We start from the raw sequence: 18,391 nt of genomic DNA, 5'->3' as shown, positions 1-18,391 counted from the left end.
TTTTGAAAGAGTTGAATATCCTATGCACATAAAAGCCTGCGAAGTTCTTACATACAAATGCAAGCAGGAAGAATAGATCTGAGTGAGGTTGAAGTCCTAATGCTGAAATATTTGTGTCCAATGGGTCTTCAGATGTTTATGGTTTTATTGAGATGTTTGGCAAATGTACAAAATGGGGTGGAATAAGAGACAAGAAGCAGCCAGAATCATTGATGGACAATAAGAAGAGTTGTGAACTTAGGAGATGAAACCAGAGATTGATAAGGTAGCAATGTGGTAAGACGCGGGTGATAAAACAAGTATTTATTGAAATGAGGGCAGACATGTTCAAGATCTTCTGTTTTAATTTTCCCCTTCACTTGTGAAACAACCTGGAGTACAGTGAGATTAAAAAAAAAATTCAAGCCATCATTGCTTTTGTTTCATGCAAACTCAATAAATGAACCAGATTGCTGCTTCTATCTTGCCCATGTCTTATGTATATTTTAACAGAAAATTATGTAGTAAAAAATGCAACACAGCACAATATAACTTGTTGTACTTCAGTACTACAACAAAGTAGACTGAAAATGTAGTTTTTCCCAGTTCGTCTTGCCTAGTTCTCCTATCTGTGTCACTTACATGGAGTCCATAGCGTCTATTTTCTAGTGAATCCTTGCCCATTAAAGGAGTGATTAAATGGAGTCTTTTAGAAATGTTCTTTGTTCTGTGATACTTTCTGATTTACACTTGCCTCTTAGTGCAGTTCATCATTGAACATCAATTAAACATTTGAAAGTAATTAAATCTCACCTAAGTGTTATTTTCCTAACTTCACAGAGGAGACAATAGAGGCAGAGATATTAAAAGTCCCGACGTAATTCCAAGCTAGCACTCTGCAGACCCATCTGCAGCATGCTTCCCTATGGAGACTGAAAGCCCGAAAGCAGGCCCAGGAAACCCCTTACAAACTGAAGTGATAGCTTGTAATTTTTAGACTTTTCCATGCACTGCACATTTTAATAGATAAAAATTATTTTCCAGTAACAATCTTATCACAGTTCTGTTTTGTCAAGTTTATGGATCACATATATGTGCTTTATGTGCTATCATGTGTATCTCTGACAAGGATCCATGCTGCATGTGTTGTCTTTTCAAAATTAAATATGTAAGATGTGGTTGTTATGTTTGTAACTTAGGAGAAGATTTCTGCTCTCAAAAAACAAGCCAATCATATCGTCCAGCAGTCGCAGAGGGAACAAGATCATTTTGTAAAAGAGAAGAATAATTTAATAATGATGCTGCAAAGAGTAAGCATTTTCTTGTGTTGTTAGATAATTCTAAAAACAAGTGAAAATCCAACTGTTACACAGAAGTTGTAAAGGCAAAATTATCTCAACAAGTTTCTGGTATCCAATAGTATTAAAAAAAATATTGCCTGTCGATTTTCTAAATACAAATTGTAGTGATATTTTGTGTTATGAAAAGTTTTATAGATATTTCCATAGTGAACATGATTTTTGCATTAAAAATATGGTAACAAAAATGTTCCTGCTTTAGAATAGTGTAATAGGCAAAACAAACAAGCAACAAAATAATCCAGCCTTCAGGCTGGGCACATGGAATGTAAGGACCATGACTCTGGGCCTTACAGAAGACCAACAGAGCATTAGTAACCCCCCAGAAGACAGCAATCATTAACAACGAGCTGGGAAGACTGCAGATGGACATCGTGGCCCTCCAGGGAACAAGGCTATCATCCTCTGGATGTCGCAGGGAGAAGGACTTTTCCTTTTTCTGGCATGGGAAGCCTCCAGAAGAGACCAGGGAACACGATGTTGGCTTCGCAATCAGAAACAGCCTAGTTGGCTCAGTCATACCACCAAATGTGGGAACTGAGAGAATGCTGAAAATCCAGCTTCAAACACCAGTGGGCATGGTCAACATCTTCAGCGTCTATGTGCCTACTTTAACTTCTGCCCAGGAACTTAAGGACAAGTTCTATGATGAACTTAGCATTGCCATCACTGAGGTACCTGCCCATGAGCCGCTATTCATCCTTGGCGACTTCAACGCCAGAGTTGGCAGTGACCACCATGGCTGGCCATCCCATCTGGGACAGTTTGGAACAGGGAAGATGAATGAAAATGGACAGCGCCTCCTTGAAGCCTGCTCCCAACATGACCTCTGCGTAACCAATACCTTCTTCAACATCAAACCCCAGCACAAAGTTTCGTGGCTACACCCAAGATCAAAACATTGGCACCAGCTTGACCTTGTCCTCACCAAACACAGCTGTTTAGGTAATGTCAGGGTGACACGTAGCTACCACAGTGCAGACGGTGACACTGACCATTTGCTTGTGTGTAGTAAGGTGCACATCCAGCCGCAAAGATTCTTTTGCTCCAAAAAGGAAGGGAGGCTGTGCATTGACACTGGCAAGACTCGTGACCCTTCAAAAGTATGCGAGTTTGTCCAAGCACTTGAAGAGGCCTTGCCCCGCCCGGACAACGCTGATATCAGCAAGAGATGGGAACAACTACGGGACGCTATCTATAATACTGCGATATCTGCCTTTGGGAAGAAGACAGTCAAGTCTGCTGATTGGTTTGAAGCCCACACTGAAGTGCTGATGCCCCTGATTGAAAAGAAGAGACAGGCACTGGCTGCATACAGGTCCTCTCCCAGTGAGGTGAACTTGCAGGCGCTCTGGTCTGCTCGGAGTCAAGTGCAGCAGGTTGCTCGGAGGTGTGCCAACAATTACTGGCTCCAACTCTGCTCCAAGATTCAGCAGGCCGCGGACACTGGTAACATGCAAGGAATGTACAATGGGATCAAGCAGGCCATCGGTCCATCACAGAGAAAGATTGCCCCACTTAAGTCGGCCACAGGCGAGGTCTTGAAGGACAGAACCAAGCAGATGGAATGCTGGGTGGAACACTACTCACAGTTGTACGCCAGAGAGACCGTAGTTACAGAGAGAGCCCTAAATGCCATCGAGCCTCTGCCCACCATGACTGAACTCGATGCTGAGCCCACCTTGGAGGAACTCAGCGACGCGCTAAAAGCACTCTCTTCTGGAAAGCCCCAGGGAAAGACGGTATTCCCTCAGAAATCCTCAAATACGCCAATGGTACCCTAGTTTCAGAGCTGCAGGGAATACTTTGCCAATGCTGGAGAGAAGGCAGCATACCACAAGATATGAGGGATGCTAACATTGTTACTGTCTACAAGAACAAGGGTGACAAAAGCGATTGTAACAACTATCGCAGTATCTCCCTTCTCAGTACCGTGGGGAAGCTATTTGCACGTGTTGTTCTGAAGAGGCTCAATGTTCTTGCGGAGAGAGTCTACCCTGAGTCTCAGTGTGGGTTCAGAGCTGAACGGTCCACCATAGACATGGTTTTCTCTGTTAGGCAACTGCAAGAAAAGTGCAAGGAGCAGAACAAACCTCTGTATATTGCCTTCATCGACCTGACCAAGGCATTTGACCTTGTCAGCAGAAAAGGTCTATTCACGATTCTGGCTAAGATCAGCTGTCCCCCAACTCTGCTCAGCATTATTAGGGCCTTCCATGAAGGCATGAAGGGGACTGTTGTATACGATGGACCTACATCTGAACCCTTTGAGATTCTCAGCGGAGTGAAGCAGGGGTGTATGCTGGCTCCAACACTGTTAGGCATCTTCTTTGCAGTTTTGCTCAAATGTGCCTTCGGAAGTGCTACAGAGGGCATCTCTCTCTGCACGAGAACGGACGGCAACCTCTTCAAACTGTCGAGGCTTAGAGCAAAGACCAGGGTGCTTATGAAGCATCTAAGGGAGTTCCTTTTTGCTGATGATGCAGCTATTGCTGCTCACACTCAGCAGGAACTGCAGTCACTCATAACTCGCTTTGCGGATGCATGTGTGGAATCTGGCCTCACAATCAGCTTAAAGAAGATCCAGGTGATGGGCCAAAACATGGGTAATGAGCCATCTATCAACGTGCTAGAACTGGAAGTCATCCATGAGTTCGTGTACCTAGGCTCGATGATCTCGGACAACTTGTCACTTGATAGCGAGATCAACACGCACATTGGAAAAGCCGCCACAATGTTCTCCAGGCTGACGAAGAGAGTATGGGCTAACAGTAAACTCACTGTACACACCAAGGTGCAGGTCTACACAGCCTGTGTTTAGAGCACACTGCTGTACGCCAGTGAAACATGGACTTTGCGCTCAAAACAAGAGCAGCGGCTCAACACTTTCCACATGCGCTGCCTTAGGCGCATACTCGGTATCTCATGGCAGGACAAGGTCCCCAGTAGCGAAGTGCTTGAGAGGGCAGGCACCGCCTCCACGTTCACCCTTCTCAAACAGAGGCATATGCGCTGGCTGGGCCATGTCTTACACATGATGGATGGCCGAATACCGAAGGACCTCCTCTTCAGTGAACTGGCATCTGGAAAGAGGCCGAAAGGGTGACCTAAATTGCACTACAAGGACACATGCAAGCGTGACCTCAGCGCTCTATCAGTGTGAACACTTGGCATTCGCTCGCCTCAGACAGGCATGCCTGGAAACAGGGTTTCCAGCTTCCTGGAAACAGGAAGCTCTTGCTATGTATGAAACTACCTTGGTGAAGGAAGCGGAAGATAGGAGAGGCCTCAGGAAGATCCGTGCCCGTGATACCAGAGCGACCCCTGCCTACTGCTGCTCACAGTGCGGAAAGGACTGCCACTCCCAGGTTGGATTGCACAGCCACAGAAGACGCTGCTCAAATCAGTCCAACTGGGGCGCAAACCCATGATCCCTCAGGATCGAAGGATGCCTACTACTAATAGGAATTATCTACTATATATTTTAGAGAGTTGGTCTTTGCCTGCTTGATCAAGAATTCCTCCTAAATGGTAAGCACTACCACCAAATTCAGTATACAGCTTCCTCTTATCATAACATAAAGCAATATAAGGATTTGGTTGTTCCAGAAAAATGGGATGTGGCTGGAATGGGATTGTATACATTCAATTAAAGTACATGCATTTTCCCTTTATTCCTTGCGTTCCTTCCCCACCCCACCACACATCCCAAACAAATTGAATTAAGGACTAGAACAATGCCAGATAAATCTGCCTCTGTTTATGAGTGTCAGCATTTCTCAAAGTCAAGTTTGGAGCCTCACCTCTCTACTGTGTCTAGCTGGAAACTATAAAAATCAGACACCCCAAATCACTCTTTACAGTCGATGGTGGTTGGAGTTACACATATAGGCTATGTCTACACTAGAGAGTTTTAACGAAATTTTATCCACAAAACCCATGGAGTGTCCACATTCCAAAGGCATTTTGCCTACAGTAAATAGAACGTGGACTGTTCATCAACAGTTCATTAACAGCTCCCCCATGAGGCAGAACGTCTCTGTCAACAGAAAGCCAGTCTGGACATTCTGCAGGGGACTTCTGTCGAAAGACATGGCTTCTGGGACACTGGGCATACTGTCTGCTGTGCTTCCAGTTGGCCGTTTTGTCGAGAGAGTGGCCAGGCAGTCCAGCCACTCTCTGTTGACAGAGCGCATCAGTCTTTCAAATCTGCTTTGCAGTCTAGCTGCAATCTGTCGACAGAACTGTTGTTGGAAGGTATCTTCCAACGGTAACTTCTGTCAACAGATCACTCTAGTGTAGATGTAGCCAGAGGGTATAATCTAACACTCAATAGATACGTCTACACGTGAAGCCTACATCAAAGTAGCTTATTTTGATGTAGCGACATCAAAATAGGCTATTTCGATGAATAACGTCTACACATCCTCCAGGGCTGGCAACGTCGACGTTCAACATCGACGTTGCGCAGCACCACATTGAAATAGGCGCTGCGAGGGAACGTCTACACGCCAAAGTAGTACACATCGAAATAAGGGTGCCAGGCACAGCTGCAGACAGGGTCACAGGGCGGACTCAACAGCAAGCCGCTCCCTTAAAGGGCCCCTCCCAGACACAGTTCCATTAAACAACACAAGATCCACAGAGCTGACAACTGGTTGCAGACCCTGTGCATGCAGCATGGATCGCCAGCTGCAGCAGCAGCAGCCAGAAGCCCTGGGCTAAGAGCTGCTGCATACGGTGACCATAGAGCCCCGCAGGGGCTGGAGAGAGAGCATCTCTCAACCCCTCAGCTGATGGCCACCATGGCGGACCCCGCTATTTCGATGTTGCGGGACGCGGATCGTCTACACGTGCCCTACTTCGACGTTCAACTTCGAAGTAGGGCGCTATTCCCATCCCCTCATGGGGCTAGCGGCTTTGACGTCTCGCCACCTAACGTCGATTTCAACTTCGAAATAGCGCCCAACGTGTAGCCGTAACGGGCGCTATTTCGAAGTTAGTGCCGCTACTTCGAAGTAGCGTGCACGTGTAGACACAGCTACTGAAGCCTGGGAGTCTTTCCATCATCTTCAATTAAATTTGGATTGGTCATAAATTTGGATTGCTCGGTCTCAGGCCATTTGGAGTTTAAACCCCAGAAGTGTGTTGGGAACTGTTGCAGTGTGTTCATGCTTCTATAAATAAATAACATTGAAACTTAGTCTCACTAGAGGGTTTCCTTATACTCTTTAAATAAATAACTGACATCAGTTTTAGCTATTTCTGAATTAAATGCTATGTCTATTCTTGACAGGAAAAAGAGAATCTTTGTAATCTGGAAAAGAAATACTCTGGACTTTCTGGAGGAAAAGGATTTCCTGTCAGCCCCAGCAGTCTGAAAGAGGTAAGTGGTATTAACTGCTGTTTTCCAGAACCTCTGGTAAGCTTGATGTTTACTACCATTGTATCTAATACTGACTTAGAATTTTTGGCAAATCTTGTCTAATATGCAATACATTGTTCACATGATTTTCAATATTCTGTTCTTTCTGTGATTAGGAAAATTAGAGGAGTTACTTCTGGAATTCAAAATAAGCCAAAAAATAGCTTCTCTGACATTCTTCCATACTGTAGCTGGCATTCATTGAACTTTTGAATGGGATAAGTTACATTTTGGGCTGTCTACACTTGCCCCTAACTTTGAAGGGGGCAGTGTTAATCAGGGCAGTGGGAGATGACTGATGAAGTACAGCACTTCATTAGGCTAATTCTCCCCCCACGGCAACTTTGAAGTGCTCACCTGCGTGTAGCTGCAGGCACTCTGATGTGCCTACGCTACTTCAAAGTGCCTTTACTCCTCAAAATTTTGAGGAGTAAAGGCACTTTGAAGTTTGACACTTCGAAGTTGGCCTGGGGGAAAATTAGCCTAATAAATTGCTGCATATTCACTGCAGCACTTCATTAGTAATCTCCCATCACCCTGATTAACACTGCCCCCTTCAAAGTTAGGGGCAAGTGTAGACCCAGCTTTTGTTAGAGGATCTGTTTTTCTCTAAAATCTTGAACATAAAGGACATGAAAGAGATATCTATAAACTACTAAGGGCAAGTGTGACTAAGATCCACTGTTCTTGCTCTATGTATTTTCCATTTTTTTTTGTCCCTGACTTTTCCATTTTTGGAATAGAAAAAGTGCATTATAAATGTGTATCTCAGTCTTTCATTTCTTTGAAACAGAGTTAAAGACTTTGAGGAGTTGTAGACCTATTTACTGAATCATTGCTAACAGTCAAAAGGGAAGACTTTCAAACGTTTGCATGAGACATTGAGGAAGTTAAGGGAGAAGTGAGGGAAAGCCTACAGCTTACCTGCACTTGTGAAGCTCCAAAGTGCTGAGGTTCTCATTGTGAGTCCTCACAACCCATGGCTTTTGAAGTGGGTAAGGATCCCGAAGGGAGCTGAGTTAGTCCTTACTTTTTGTAGTGTTTGACTGAATGGATCTATTAGTAACAGTGAATCAATGTATTTATCATCTTAACCCATCATAATGAAGTTTCTATATCTACGTAACAGACAATATTAGTATTTTGAATAAATTGTCAGATACATACAGCAGCTTCTTTGTCTTAGAATTGCATATTAGTTGCCTGAACAACATCTGACTAGAGATTAAATGGATAAAATAGTCCATTTTCTAGAGTGTCTTTGCAATGATTCTCTCTGCAGCAAAAAATATTCTTTTGATTCCTAAAGATCCCTTTTAAAAGCAGATATACTGTAACAGAATTGTGACTGCTGTGATCATTCTTAAATTCACAAAAGGGCATCTTTCAGGTATTAATAAATCATGACAATTTTATAGTCATTCCAGTCTTTCCACCTGTTCATCTTAAAAGGGGTTCGCTGTTTTATTTTTTTTTAAAGTATTTCTGCCTACATTTCATGGCACTGTTTCGGAAATGATTTCCCCCCTGCAATATGATCAAAAGTCGGGGCATTTAACTTATTATAAACAGTGCATTGAAGCTGTATTTTATTTATGAAGTTAAATTACGGGAATGCACTACCCACTTAATTTTTTCTTGATATCAGAACATGTACATCAACTGCCCTGCCTTTGTGCCTCACTGCTAAGTGTAGAATAGGCTCCGTACTCTCTTCCTCAGCCCTTTGCCATCCCCACCCTGTCTAAGATTGCTGATTTAAATTGCAGTGGCTGCTTTTAAGATGTGGACTCTTTTCCATTAAGAATCAGACTGATACCCATGTGCATTTCACATGAACCTCCAAACAGCTGTCAGATGGAAGCAACTTTTAGACATTACTAATTGAAAGAATTTTTATTACAGTAACTGACAAAATGACCACAACGTCATCATAGTACTTTCATGAGCCATCAGTTCCCCACAAATTTAGTTAAAAGATGTATCAGAAAATAAATAGCAATGGTCTTAAAAACTGAACAGAGGAAAATGCTAAGGATTTAAACATCTGTGAGTAAAACTTTTGTTTTGGAGGAAATGCTGTTACGTTTAAAATCTAGGTGCTGGCTTTAGCAAAGTGGTTTAAATTTAAATGTGCTAAAGCAAAACAAGAAGCACTGATGACTTGACTTTGATCACATCTTGCTCCCTTGCAGTTGAATTGCCTTTGGTAACACAACATGTATTTGGAATGCCTAAAACATTCTTCAAAATTAAAGTATTCAGTAGATTAATGAAATATTTTGATATGTGGCGGTGTCACTCAAAACTAACCCTTCATTGGACTGGATACATTAACGCTCTTGCACGTCTTTTGCCTTTTACTCCTTTTTCGTGTTTAATTTCTGAATTCCTCCTTTTAGGGTTATATCAGTGTAAGTGAAATTAGTGAGCTGTATGGCAATTCCACGAATAGATCCCCTTCCACTCAGCCCCCCACTGACGCTGATGCTGTTGCCACTGAGCCTTCCACGGCTGTGCTGGCGAGCCAGCCACAAAATAAAGAGGTTTGTTTGAGAGACATCATTCTTTCACAACTATTTTTTTTTTAATTTCTAGTGCAGTAAGTTGAACCCTACATCAAACTGTAGACTTAGTGATGAAGGATAAGATCTTGGTCTGACAGAAAGGCCAAAGGAATTCTCCAATTATAAAATGTGTTTGGGTTTGGATTTGGGATTGTAGAGGCTAAGGAAAAAAATGACCCTATCAGAAACAAGTGACATCATTGCCTTTCAAACAGTAAAGGGTAGGATGTCCTTTCGAAAAGGAATCTCGGGTCATATAATGATAATCTATATGTGGGAGATGAAGTGTTAATTTCCTGTGTATTGAACCTCATTTCTGAGGGATAACTCTATGCAGAAGTGAAATCTATCTTTAATAATTTGGGCACAAATCAATACCTTCACTTTACTTTCTGGTTCCAATCTGTTCTTTCTGGCCTGTATTGCATTGTTTCTGTCACTTTTTGCCTTTATATCAATCTTTCATTTAAAAATGTGCAAATATGGCTTAACATTATAATTGAAAAATTCCTAACTTTGTGCTGTAATACTTCACCAATAAACTTGCTACTTAGCATGTTTACATTGCTTTAAATATCTGAGTATCTGTTTTACCCATTTCACTTTAATGTGCACTTTCATTCTAAACTCTCCCAATGAAATATTGTTATACATGGTAGCTTATGTGTGCCATCCGTATTTAGTGATTCCAAATAGAAAACTGTGTAATTTCTTTCTTTCCTATAAAGCTAAGATCAACTCTCTGTTCTGGATTTGTGTTTCCTCACTCTCTTCCTCCTCACTCTGTTGCTCAACTTCCATCAGTCCATTGGCCTGAGATCATGGTTACACATGTAGATCATTTTCCTTTATCTGATACACCCCCTCCTCTTCCAGCTAAGAAACACCGCAGACAGCAACAGGTAACAAAATAGCAGCTGATCATCCTGAATATTTAAGGCGGCAATGAAGTCATTTAAACATGAACTTCTCACATGATGTGCTTATCTAAGAATTGGTAGTTGATCCAACTTCCAAAGTTCTGTACTTAAAGGCTTTGCTGAATTTTTAAGAATTCTTACTGAGATGTGGTGAATAACTCGTTTCTTCCGTATGGTGGTCTGTAAATGTGCTTAGTGATAGAGAGGTGCACAATGAGATTAGAATAGATCTTAAAATAACCACTGGTACTGTACATATTCTATGTCTGTTTGTTGTTAAAACAAACAAATAGCACAGTGGAAAATGCTGACACTTGAGAGCTCTCTTAATTGTTGGAAGCACTTGCAACAGTAACATACAAGTGGTTAGATTGAAAATCAAAATTAAATGGAGGGTTTTCTTTTAGCTTCCAGAAATGGACTCTCCAAACAGATACTGTTCTTAAAACAATCCGTTCATGAGAATTTTAATTTTTTTTTCTTTCGCCTAATAGGATACAATTTACAAACTTAGATTCCTTGTGTTTTTAAAGCAATAATCAGGTACAGGGCCAACAACATTTCCTACTCTTACAATATTTTCTTACTCAACAGACAGTGCTGATGGAAAAGTACAGGCCAACTTTTATGTTGCAAACTGGTGATTTAACATTAAGGTTTACTTTATGAATGCAAAATATTTTTTCATTCTGTATGTGTGATATCCTACGTTTTTGAGAGCTTTAAGATGACTCTCTTCACTCACCGGTATGGAAACATTTTTTTTAATTTTAAGGGGATGAGGAATTGAAACAGTTTCCCTGGCCATTAATTTGGTCCACAATCTCCATAAAAAGAAACATGTTAAAAAACCCATTCTTTAGTCCCATTTTATCTTGGGAATTGCACCATTTTTGTTAGCCATTTATATATCGTAACTGGCAGATCTCATTAATGATAAATTGTTCAGTGAGAACTCTCAGCATCACACAAACTCCAGTGAGCGAGTCCTTAAGGCTATTGTAAATGGAGAGTAATTTCTAAGTTTTATCTTTGGGGAAGATTGGTTACCGTTTAATTTCATCATATTATTTCTGTGCTTAGTAATATGTTTTAGTGCTGCAGCAGACCTTTTAAAATAATTGTGGTCAAGATGTGAAACAACATATTTAGCTTCAAAATGAGAAGTTCTTTATAGTAAAATTTTGAGACTGAAGATTTCATTATGTTCTATATGGAACATAATTTACTATATATTTCAGCTTTTTTGTCAAAAAGGTTTTGTAAATTATATTTTAAGCATTTTAGAAATCTGGAAGAAAGAAAGAAACAGCACAGGGAGGGAATGTATATGAGTGATACTCTACCCCGCAAGAAAACCACTCCTTCTGTATCACCACACTTCAATAGTGCTACTCTTGGACGAAGTATTACTCCTAAGGTAAGTAATATTCATATACCTTTTCCATTTCTATAGGCCCATTTGAATAGCTAAGGTCTTATGCTTGAGTAAGAATGTTGTTAATTATCCCCAATCTTGGGCTATGTCTACACTCAAAAACTTCAACTGTTGCCTTGTAGAGCTTCAGTGTAGAGATTTAGTACAGGGACAGGGAGAGATCCTTCCATCAGCACAGGCAATCTGCAGCCCCAAGAAGTGATAGCTGGGTTGACTGAAGAATTCTTACTTCATCCTAGTGCAGCCTACACTGGGAGTTAGGTCAGCTTAACAATGTCTCTCAGGACAGTAGCTTTTGCACACTTCCTGGCTGTGTCTACACATGCCCTCTCCGAAAGTTAATGAGGCAGTTCGGAAGATGCTAATGAGGCACTGACATGAAGGATAGCTTGGTGGTTTGGCATTGGCCTGCAAAACCTGGGGTTGTAAGCTAAATCCTTGAGGGGGGCATTTAGGGGTAAATGTCAGGGATAGTGCTTGGTCCTGCTGAGAGGGCAGGGGAGTCGACTAGATGACCTCCCAGTTCTATGGTGGCCACACGTGATCCAAAAGTGCTACTTTTGGAACACGCACTGTCTAGGTAGATGGAGGCCTTTCAAAAGGACCCCCTGATTTCAAAAGCCCCTTCTTCCTATTTGGTTTTAGGAAGAAGGGGCTTTCAAAGTCAGGGAGGTGCTTTCAAAAGGCCCCTGTCTACATGGGCAGTGTGTATTCCAAAAGTGGCACTTTTGAATTGCCCGCAACTGCCATTATGTTAATGAGACACTGGATATTCATCTCAGCACCTCATTAGCATCTTCCAAACTGCCTCATTAACTTTTGGCGGGGGCATGTGTAGACACAGCCCCAGAGGAATAGCCATGCTGAAGTAACTTTTCAGTGTAGATTATCCCTACGTGTTACAGCCTCAGTAAATTCAGACTTAAAGGAAATCCAAATATGATAAGATATATAAAGGCACCAAAACAATCTTAACTCAAACCTGTAGTGATGCAAGAACAGTTTATTATAGGCTAATGGTTACAATTCCATTTTAAACTGATTTTACAGACTCATTTAGAGGTCCCATTTTTCTTTTCCTCATGCTGTGACTAGAAGGTGGAGTTGTGTAAACTGAAAATTGTAACTAGACTGTGGGAATAAGGATCACTGTAGAATAACCAGAGCCATTGTGAGATTTTAGTTGGAGAAGATACTTCATAATGTTTTAGAAATTGAGAATGCATATGACTAAAGTAGCTATTGCTGATATTTTGTCATGCAATTCATGTGAGGTATTTGTTCTGTCCAAAATTGCTGATTTAAAAATTTTAAGATGTGCAATTTGTAAATATCTGTTCACAAACTTTCATACAGGGTCATTTACCACTAGGACAGAGTAACAGCTGTGGCAGTGTCCTTCCTCACTGTCTGGCAACCATAACCAAAGAGTCCGAATCAAGAAGATTGCATAAAGGTGAAGTTATTTTAAAATCCTTTTTTATTCCTGAATATTTAATATTCATTCTTAAAAATAAATCCAAATTCAGTGTGCTTTTAATCTTCAGAATTGACACTTGGGTTGTGAATTTTTTCTTTCAATAGGAAAACAGAAAACTGAAAATACAATTTTCAAACTTCAGCAAAACAAGATGTTAAAGATGAATGGTATTAAGTCATACTGTAAAAGCACAGGCAGTGGCCTCTTACTAGTTCTCATTTCACTTTAAAATGATGTAATCTTCATGTGTGCTACAGTAAACAAGAAAGGTGCATTGAAGATTAGGTATTGAGTAAACTGGTTAACTCCAACTAACTTGAATTACTGTTATTTTAAGACAACATATTAAAGATACAACATAACTGTTTTTTAAGTGTGTGTGTTTTGGTAATATTTTCTAATGCCTTCATTCGTAAATTGCTCTTCAGAGGCAGTTACTTTTATCAGGAGGGAATAATCAGGGTTTATGACTGTTCCTTAAAGGCAAAGGTTTGCAAGAGTGCAGTTTATTTTAATGTCATCGATGTGTGTGCTTCAAAATAATGAAGGAGAAAAAATAATGATTGTTGCAGCTGCTGCAACTCTAGAATTCTGCCTTCTTTGTACAATGATGCTCTGAGATGTGTCCCTGCCAGCTTTAGATTTCTATTTTTGTTGTGTTTCATCTTGAGCTCATTTGTACTCAGGTTTTTAAAGTAAAAATATCTTTGATACTGTCAACTCTGCAACGCAACTGCTTGTGACATCTGAGAGTTCATGCCTGTTCTTTCTGGCATGTGCATCATAGATATATATACAGACAGGGATGCTGGAACAATTTTCACATGGCAGGTGCTGAGAACCACTGAACCGAACTGTAAATCTGGTATATGATGAAAACCGTATCAAGCCGGGGGTGTTGAAGCACCCTCTGAACCCCTAGTTCCATCAGCTGTGTATATGTCTATACACATGCATTCTGCTTGAAACTTACTTAACAGTTCTTTTAATTATGCATTTTTCAAAAGAACCCAGGGTACTTTTCTGTCATTATCACCATTATCTGTGCTGATTAGTTAGGGCTAACAAGTGATAAAATTAATCTGAAAGCATGCTTAAAGCATGATTGTAGCCTAAGAAGTTCTGTGCTGTTACTTAGCTCTCATTTACCCTTAGGTACATGAGGGGCTTCTTCCAGCAAAACTGGGCTTTTGTCAGGAAAAACTGCACAGTGTCTACACACAAAAATGCGCTTTGTCGACAGTTTGTCAGCAAAACCTGGCAGCATTATACCTCTCCCTGTTCAGGTATAACACCTCTCTCGACAGTGTTCTGTCAACAAAACAGCTGTCTAGACACTTCGGGTCCCTTCTGTTGACAGACAGGGTTTCTGGTCCATTGGGCAGACCTGTTTGCAGAGCTTCCAGTCAGCCATTCTGTCGAGTGAGGACTGGGCAGTTTGGCTGCTCTCTGTCGACATAGCAGATTGGTCTTTCGATCTGCTTTTATATGTAGCTACAATCTGTAAACAGGAGTTTTGCCAGGAAATCGATTCCAACAGTGACTTCTGTCGACAGATTTTTATCTTGTAAACGTAGCCTTAAATTCTTCTAAGAGCTCAGAAGCTGTAGATATGTTGGTAATGCTGCTAGACAATATTGACCTTCCATGGTTTGGCAAATTCTCTGGTTCTGCAAACCTGAGGGGCAAGTTCTTAAACCTTCAAATACAGGCACAAACAGGGCTCCCTCAGAATGTAGCAGGGAGGCTTACATGGGATTCCTGAGGCATAATTTAGCATATTAGGTAGATTTATATTCTCTTTAATGTCCTCAATGGACAATGTGCATTGCCTTAGAATACTGAAATTGGGTAAATATATTCACTAATGTCCTTTGACTTAAACATAATTTCTAATTCAGTTTGTTCGGGAAAGGTCAAAGTCTGCTCTTAAGTGTGGTTTTCATGGATTCAGTGGAAGTTGGATTTTTGTAAGAACCAAGTTCTGCATAACTTTCCAAACATGTAGCTGAGAATGAAAACAAATCTGGTATGAACAGAAATTACTTATATTTTCTTTACTAAGCCCTGAAAACTACATGATTTCCTGTGCTTACTACCATCCCTGTAGTACTTTGCCAGCTCTCCTGTATAAATAAAACAATTATATGTATAAACATAATTAATCAGAAAAATAATCTTGGCCTTTTGGTTGCAAACAAGCTATTGACTACCTGGGGAAGTTATATACTGCTGTTGTAGGAGGACTGATGAGTTGATCTCATACATATTTCCCATTTTTCTTAATAACTCTGAACCCCAGAAGAGATTCATTTCCCTCCAATAAAAAAGACAGATATAAGTCTATATTGTGCCTGTTCATTCGGTTCAAATGGACAAATCAAGAGAAAACCCATATAAATTATTCAGATTTCTTAAAAAGTAAAATAATGTATTAATATTTAATATTCCCTGCCGTTCTCCCAGTAAATTCATTTTGTTAGTACAGGATATGTAATAAGTAGATTCTAATACTTTAAACTTATGATGCATACTAAAGCATCATTTACTTATTTGTCTTCTGTCCAACAGCTGACAAGCTTGACATTCCAGTGGGTTTCTGTGCTGAATATGATGTGTTGTGAGTGACAGTCTGTCTATTGCTTGCATAAACATGCACAATCCCATTCAGTTGATTGGCATTATATATGCTTATGTCAGTGGTGAATTATAGCTTTATATGATGAATATCTTTTAATCCTGTTTAGAGCATGCACCATAAACATCACATAGTGTTACACCAATTGGAATATTAAATACAGTTGATGTGCTGTTAATGTGTTAATGTTCTCAGTGCTTTCTTAGGGCCAAAATTCTTAGACCAGAGATACCCGTGTGTGTGTGTATAGGCTATTCTTTAGAAAGTATATTCAGATGTTTCCAGAGAAATTGACAGCTTAAGCTAATTCAGAAATTATTTTCTACAGTAGTATTAAATTAAATTGAAATTATTTTTCATTGATTTTTCTCTCTCCAATTTCTACTTGACTTACCACAAAAAAGTAAATGTAAATATCCAAGAATGTAAATTTAAAGATGACTGTTTCAAGTTCACCAAAGTCAGGAAATGGAGAACTTTCATATTCACTTCAATTTGATCGTGTTATCCATATCATCAAGCTGCTTGGCTTTATGCAGGAATGCAACAGATAGGAAAGAGGACTGATTTAAATGTCATGTGAGAATTGCAGCTTTGTATTTATTGATTCTGGTGCAGCTGATGCCTCATCTGAAGTGCCTGCAAATAAATTTAAGACCAGGTAGCAATGCTTTTCATTTGGAAGTATTTTGAATAAACAGATGTATGAAAGTAGCCTTAATTCCAAACACATCCAAACGTGCGTGACTAGTAACTTGGCTTAGAAAGCTAAACTTGAAGAAATAACTGATATTATATTAGCAAACTATTTTCTGAGATGATAGAGTTTTGTCACATTAAATATTTTTGCATTAATCATTAATCAAAACTGTTTCTTAGCTGACATTCTTGGTGGATTTCTCAAGGATTGTGGTGTAAGTACAACTCTGGTATACACAGAATTGATTTCAGAGCTATCACTAGGTAAATGAGACATCCTGTTTAAAACTAAGATGTTTACAATAAAGATAATTTTAAACTTCAGCCACCTGAAAGAGAGGAACATAATTGTTCTGAGGAAAACAGAGTGAACCTTTGAGCCTATGCAACTTCAGTGGGACTCCCCTAGGATTTAGCCTGTGCGTATATTGGGTGGCGTGGTTGAAGTAGGAATGTGAGACTTGACAATAACCCGATCAAACTGGTTTGTGGAGTAATCTCCCACAGGTTACGTCTACACTGGCTCCTCCCTTTCAAAAGGGGCATGCAAAAACAGCTGATCAAAATGCAAATGAGACACTGACTTGCATATTCAGTTTCTTATTTGCTTAATTGCAGCCACTCGCCTTTCCAGAAGTGCTGTTTTTGAAAGCCAAAGCAGCCATGTGGACAGAGTTCCTTCGAAAGGAAGCTGTGCTTTCGAAAGCACCCTTCTTCCTAATTTTCCAAATAATTTTGCATACCCCTTTTGAAAGGGAGGGGCCAGTGTAGACATAGCCAAAGGGTGTATTACAAACAGCATTGCTTGAGAGTTAAAAAAAATAAGAAAAAGCACAATACTGGAAAGCATGCTGTGTAGTGAGCACTTATCAACAGCTTCCAGGGTGTGACCAAGATAATAAAGCTGGCCTTTTTCATCTCCAATTTCTGTTACAGTGAACTCTTTCATATTGAGCAGCCCCGAGACTGGGAGGTTGCTGGATAGCTAGATATGCTGGATAATAGAAAGGTACACCTAGCAATGCATAATGCTAAAGAAAAACAAGATGAGATATTAAGGAACAAAAATATATGCTGAATACTTTATTTACCAACAATAGTAGCAATGTATACTGTAAACTTACACTGCGTATTTGCTGTATTTATTTGTATTTACTTTCACTATACTATACTTATGGAAAATGTAACTAAAATTTACTTTTGGTTAAAATGCCAGTTATTTAGAGTTCCAGATGATAGAATGCTGGATATAAAAGAGTTTACTGTATGTCAGTTTAGCTCTCTCAGGTTGTGTCTATACTATCCCCCTTCTTTGAAGGGGGAATGGTAATCAGCCTGAGTGGAGAATATTAATGAAGTGCTGCAATGAATATGCAGCACCTCATTAGGCTAATTCTCCCTATGGCAACTTCGAAGTTGCAAACTTCAAAAGCACCAGCATGCCATATAGCCGCAGACACTTTGAAGTACTCTCACAACTTCGAAGTGCGCTTATTCCAAAACAATTTTTGCAACTTCAAAGTTGCTACTGGGAGAATTAGCAGCACTTCATTAGTATTGTCCACTCAGGCTGATTACCACGACCCCTTCGAAGAAGGAGGCTAGTGTAGACACAGCCTCAAACTTGTACGTACAAGGTATAGGTAGTTTAAGCACTCTTGTAAGAGCAAGCTCTTCTGAGATGATTTATTCTATTTTAAAATAGTAGACTCTAGTTTTAGGGGGAAAAATACTCTTAAAATGATAGAATATAATTTTGTTTTTATTCTTCTTATCAAACTCAGGAAAAGCCAAAAAAGGTATGAGAACACACTTTTATCTGTCTGTGTGTGTGTGTTCTTGAGGTGTTTTGTTGAAGTCACTGAGTAAAGAGACACTGTCAAGTAA

General features: G+C 40.1%; 1 protein-coding gene across 4 annotated transcripts in view; it reads left to right on the top strand.

Moving 5' to 3' along the window:
• Positions 1–18,391, top strand: part of PHLDB2 (pleckstrin homology like domain family B member 2) — a 125,383-nt gene that overhangs the window by 86,414 nt on the left and 20,578 nt on the right. For all 4 annotated transcript variants that reach the window (XM_074998749.1, XM_074998740.1, XM_074998732.1 and 1 more), the window contains 5 exons: positions 1,179–1,289; positions 6,634–6,723; positions 9,165–9,308; positions 11,529–11,669; positions 13,044–13,143. In XM_074998749.1, coding sequence (XP_074854850.1) covers positions 1,179–1,289; positions 6,634–6,723; positions 9,165–9,308; positions 11,529–11,669; positions 13,044–13,143 — 586 coding nt within the window. The remainder of the gene's footprint in view (positions 1–1,178; positions 1,290–6,633; positions 6,724–9,164; positions 9,309–11,528; positions 11,670–13,043; positions 13,144–18,391) is intronic.

This window comes from Carettochelys insculpta, chromosome 1, assembly GCF_033958435.1.
Source record: "Carettochelys insculpta isolate YL-2023 chromosome 1, ASM3395843v1, whole genome shotgun sequence".
In the NCBI taxonomy this organism is placed as follows: domain Eukaryota; kingdom Metazoa; phylum Chordata; order Testudines; family Carettochelyidae; genus Carettochelys; species Carettochelys insculpta.
Note: the sequence above shows the minus strand (reverse complement) of the source record. Positions and strands in the feature narration are given on the sequence as shown.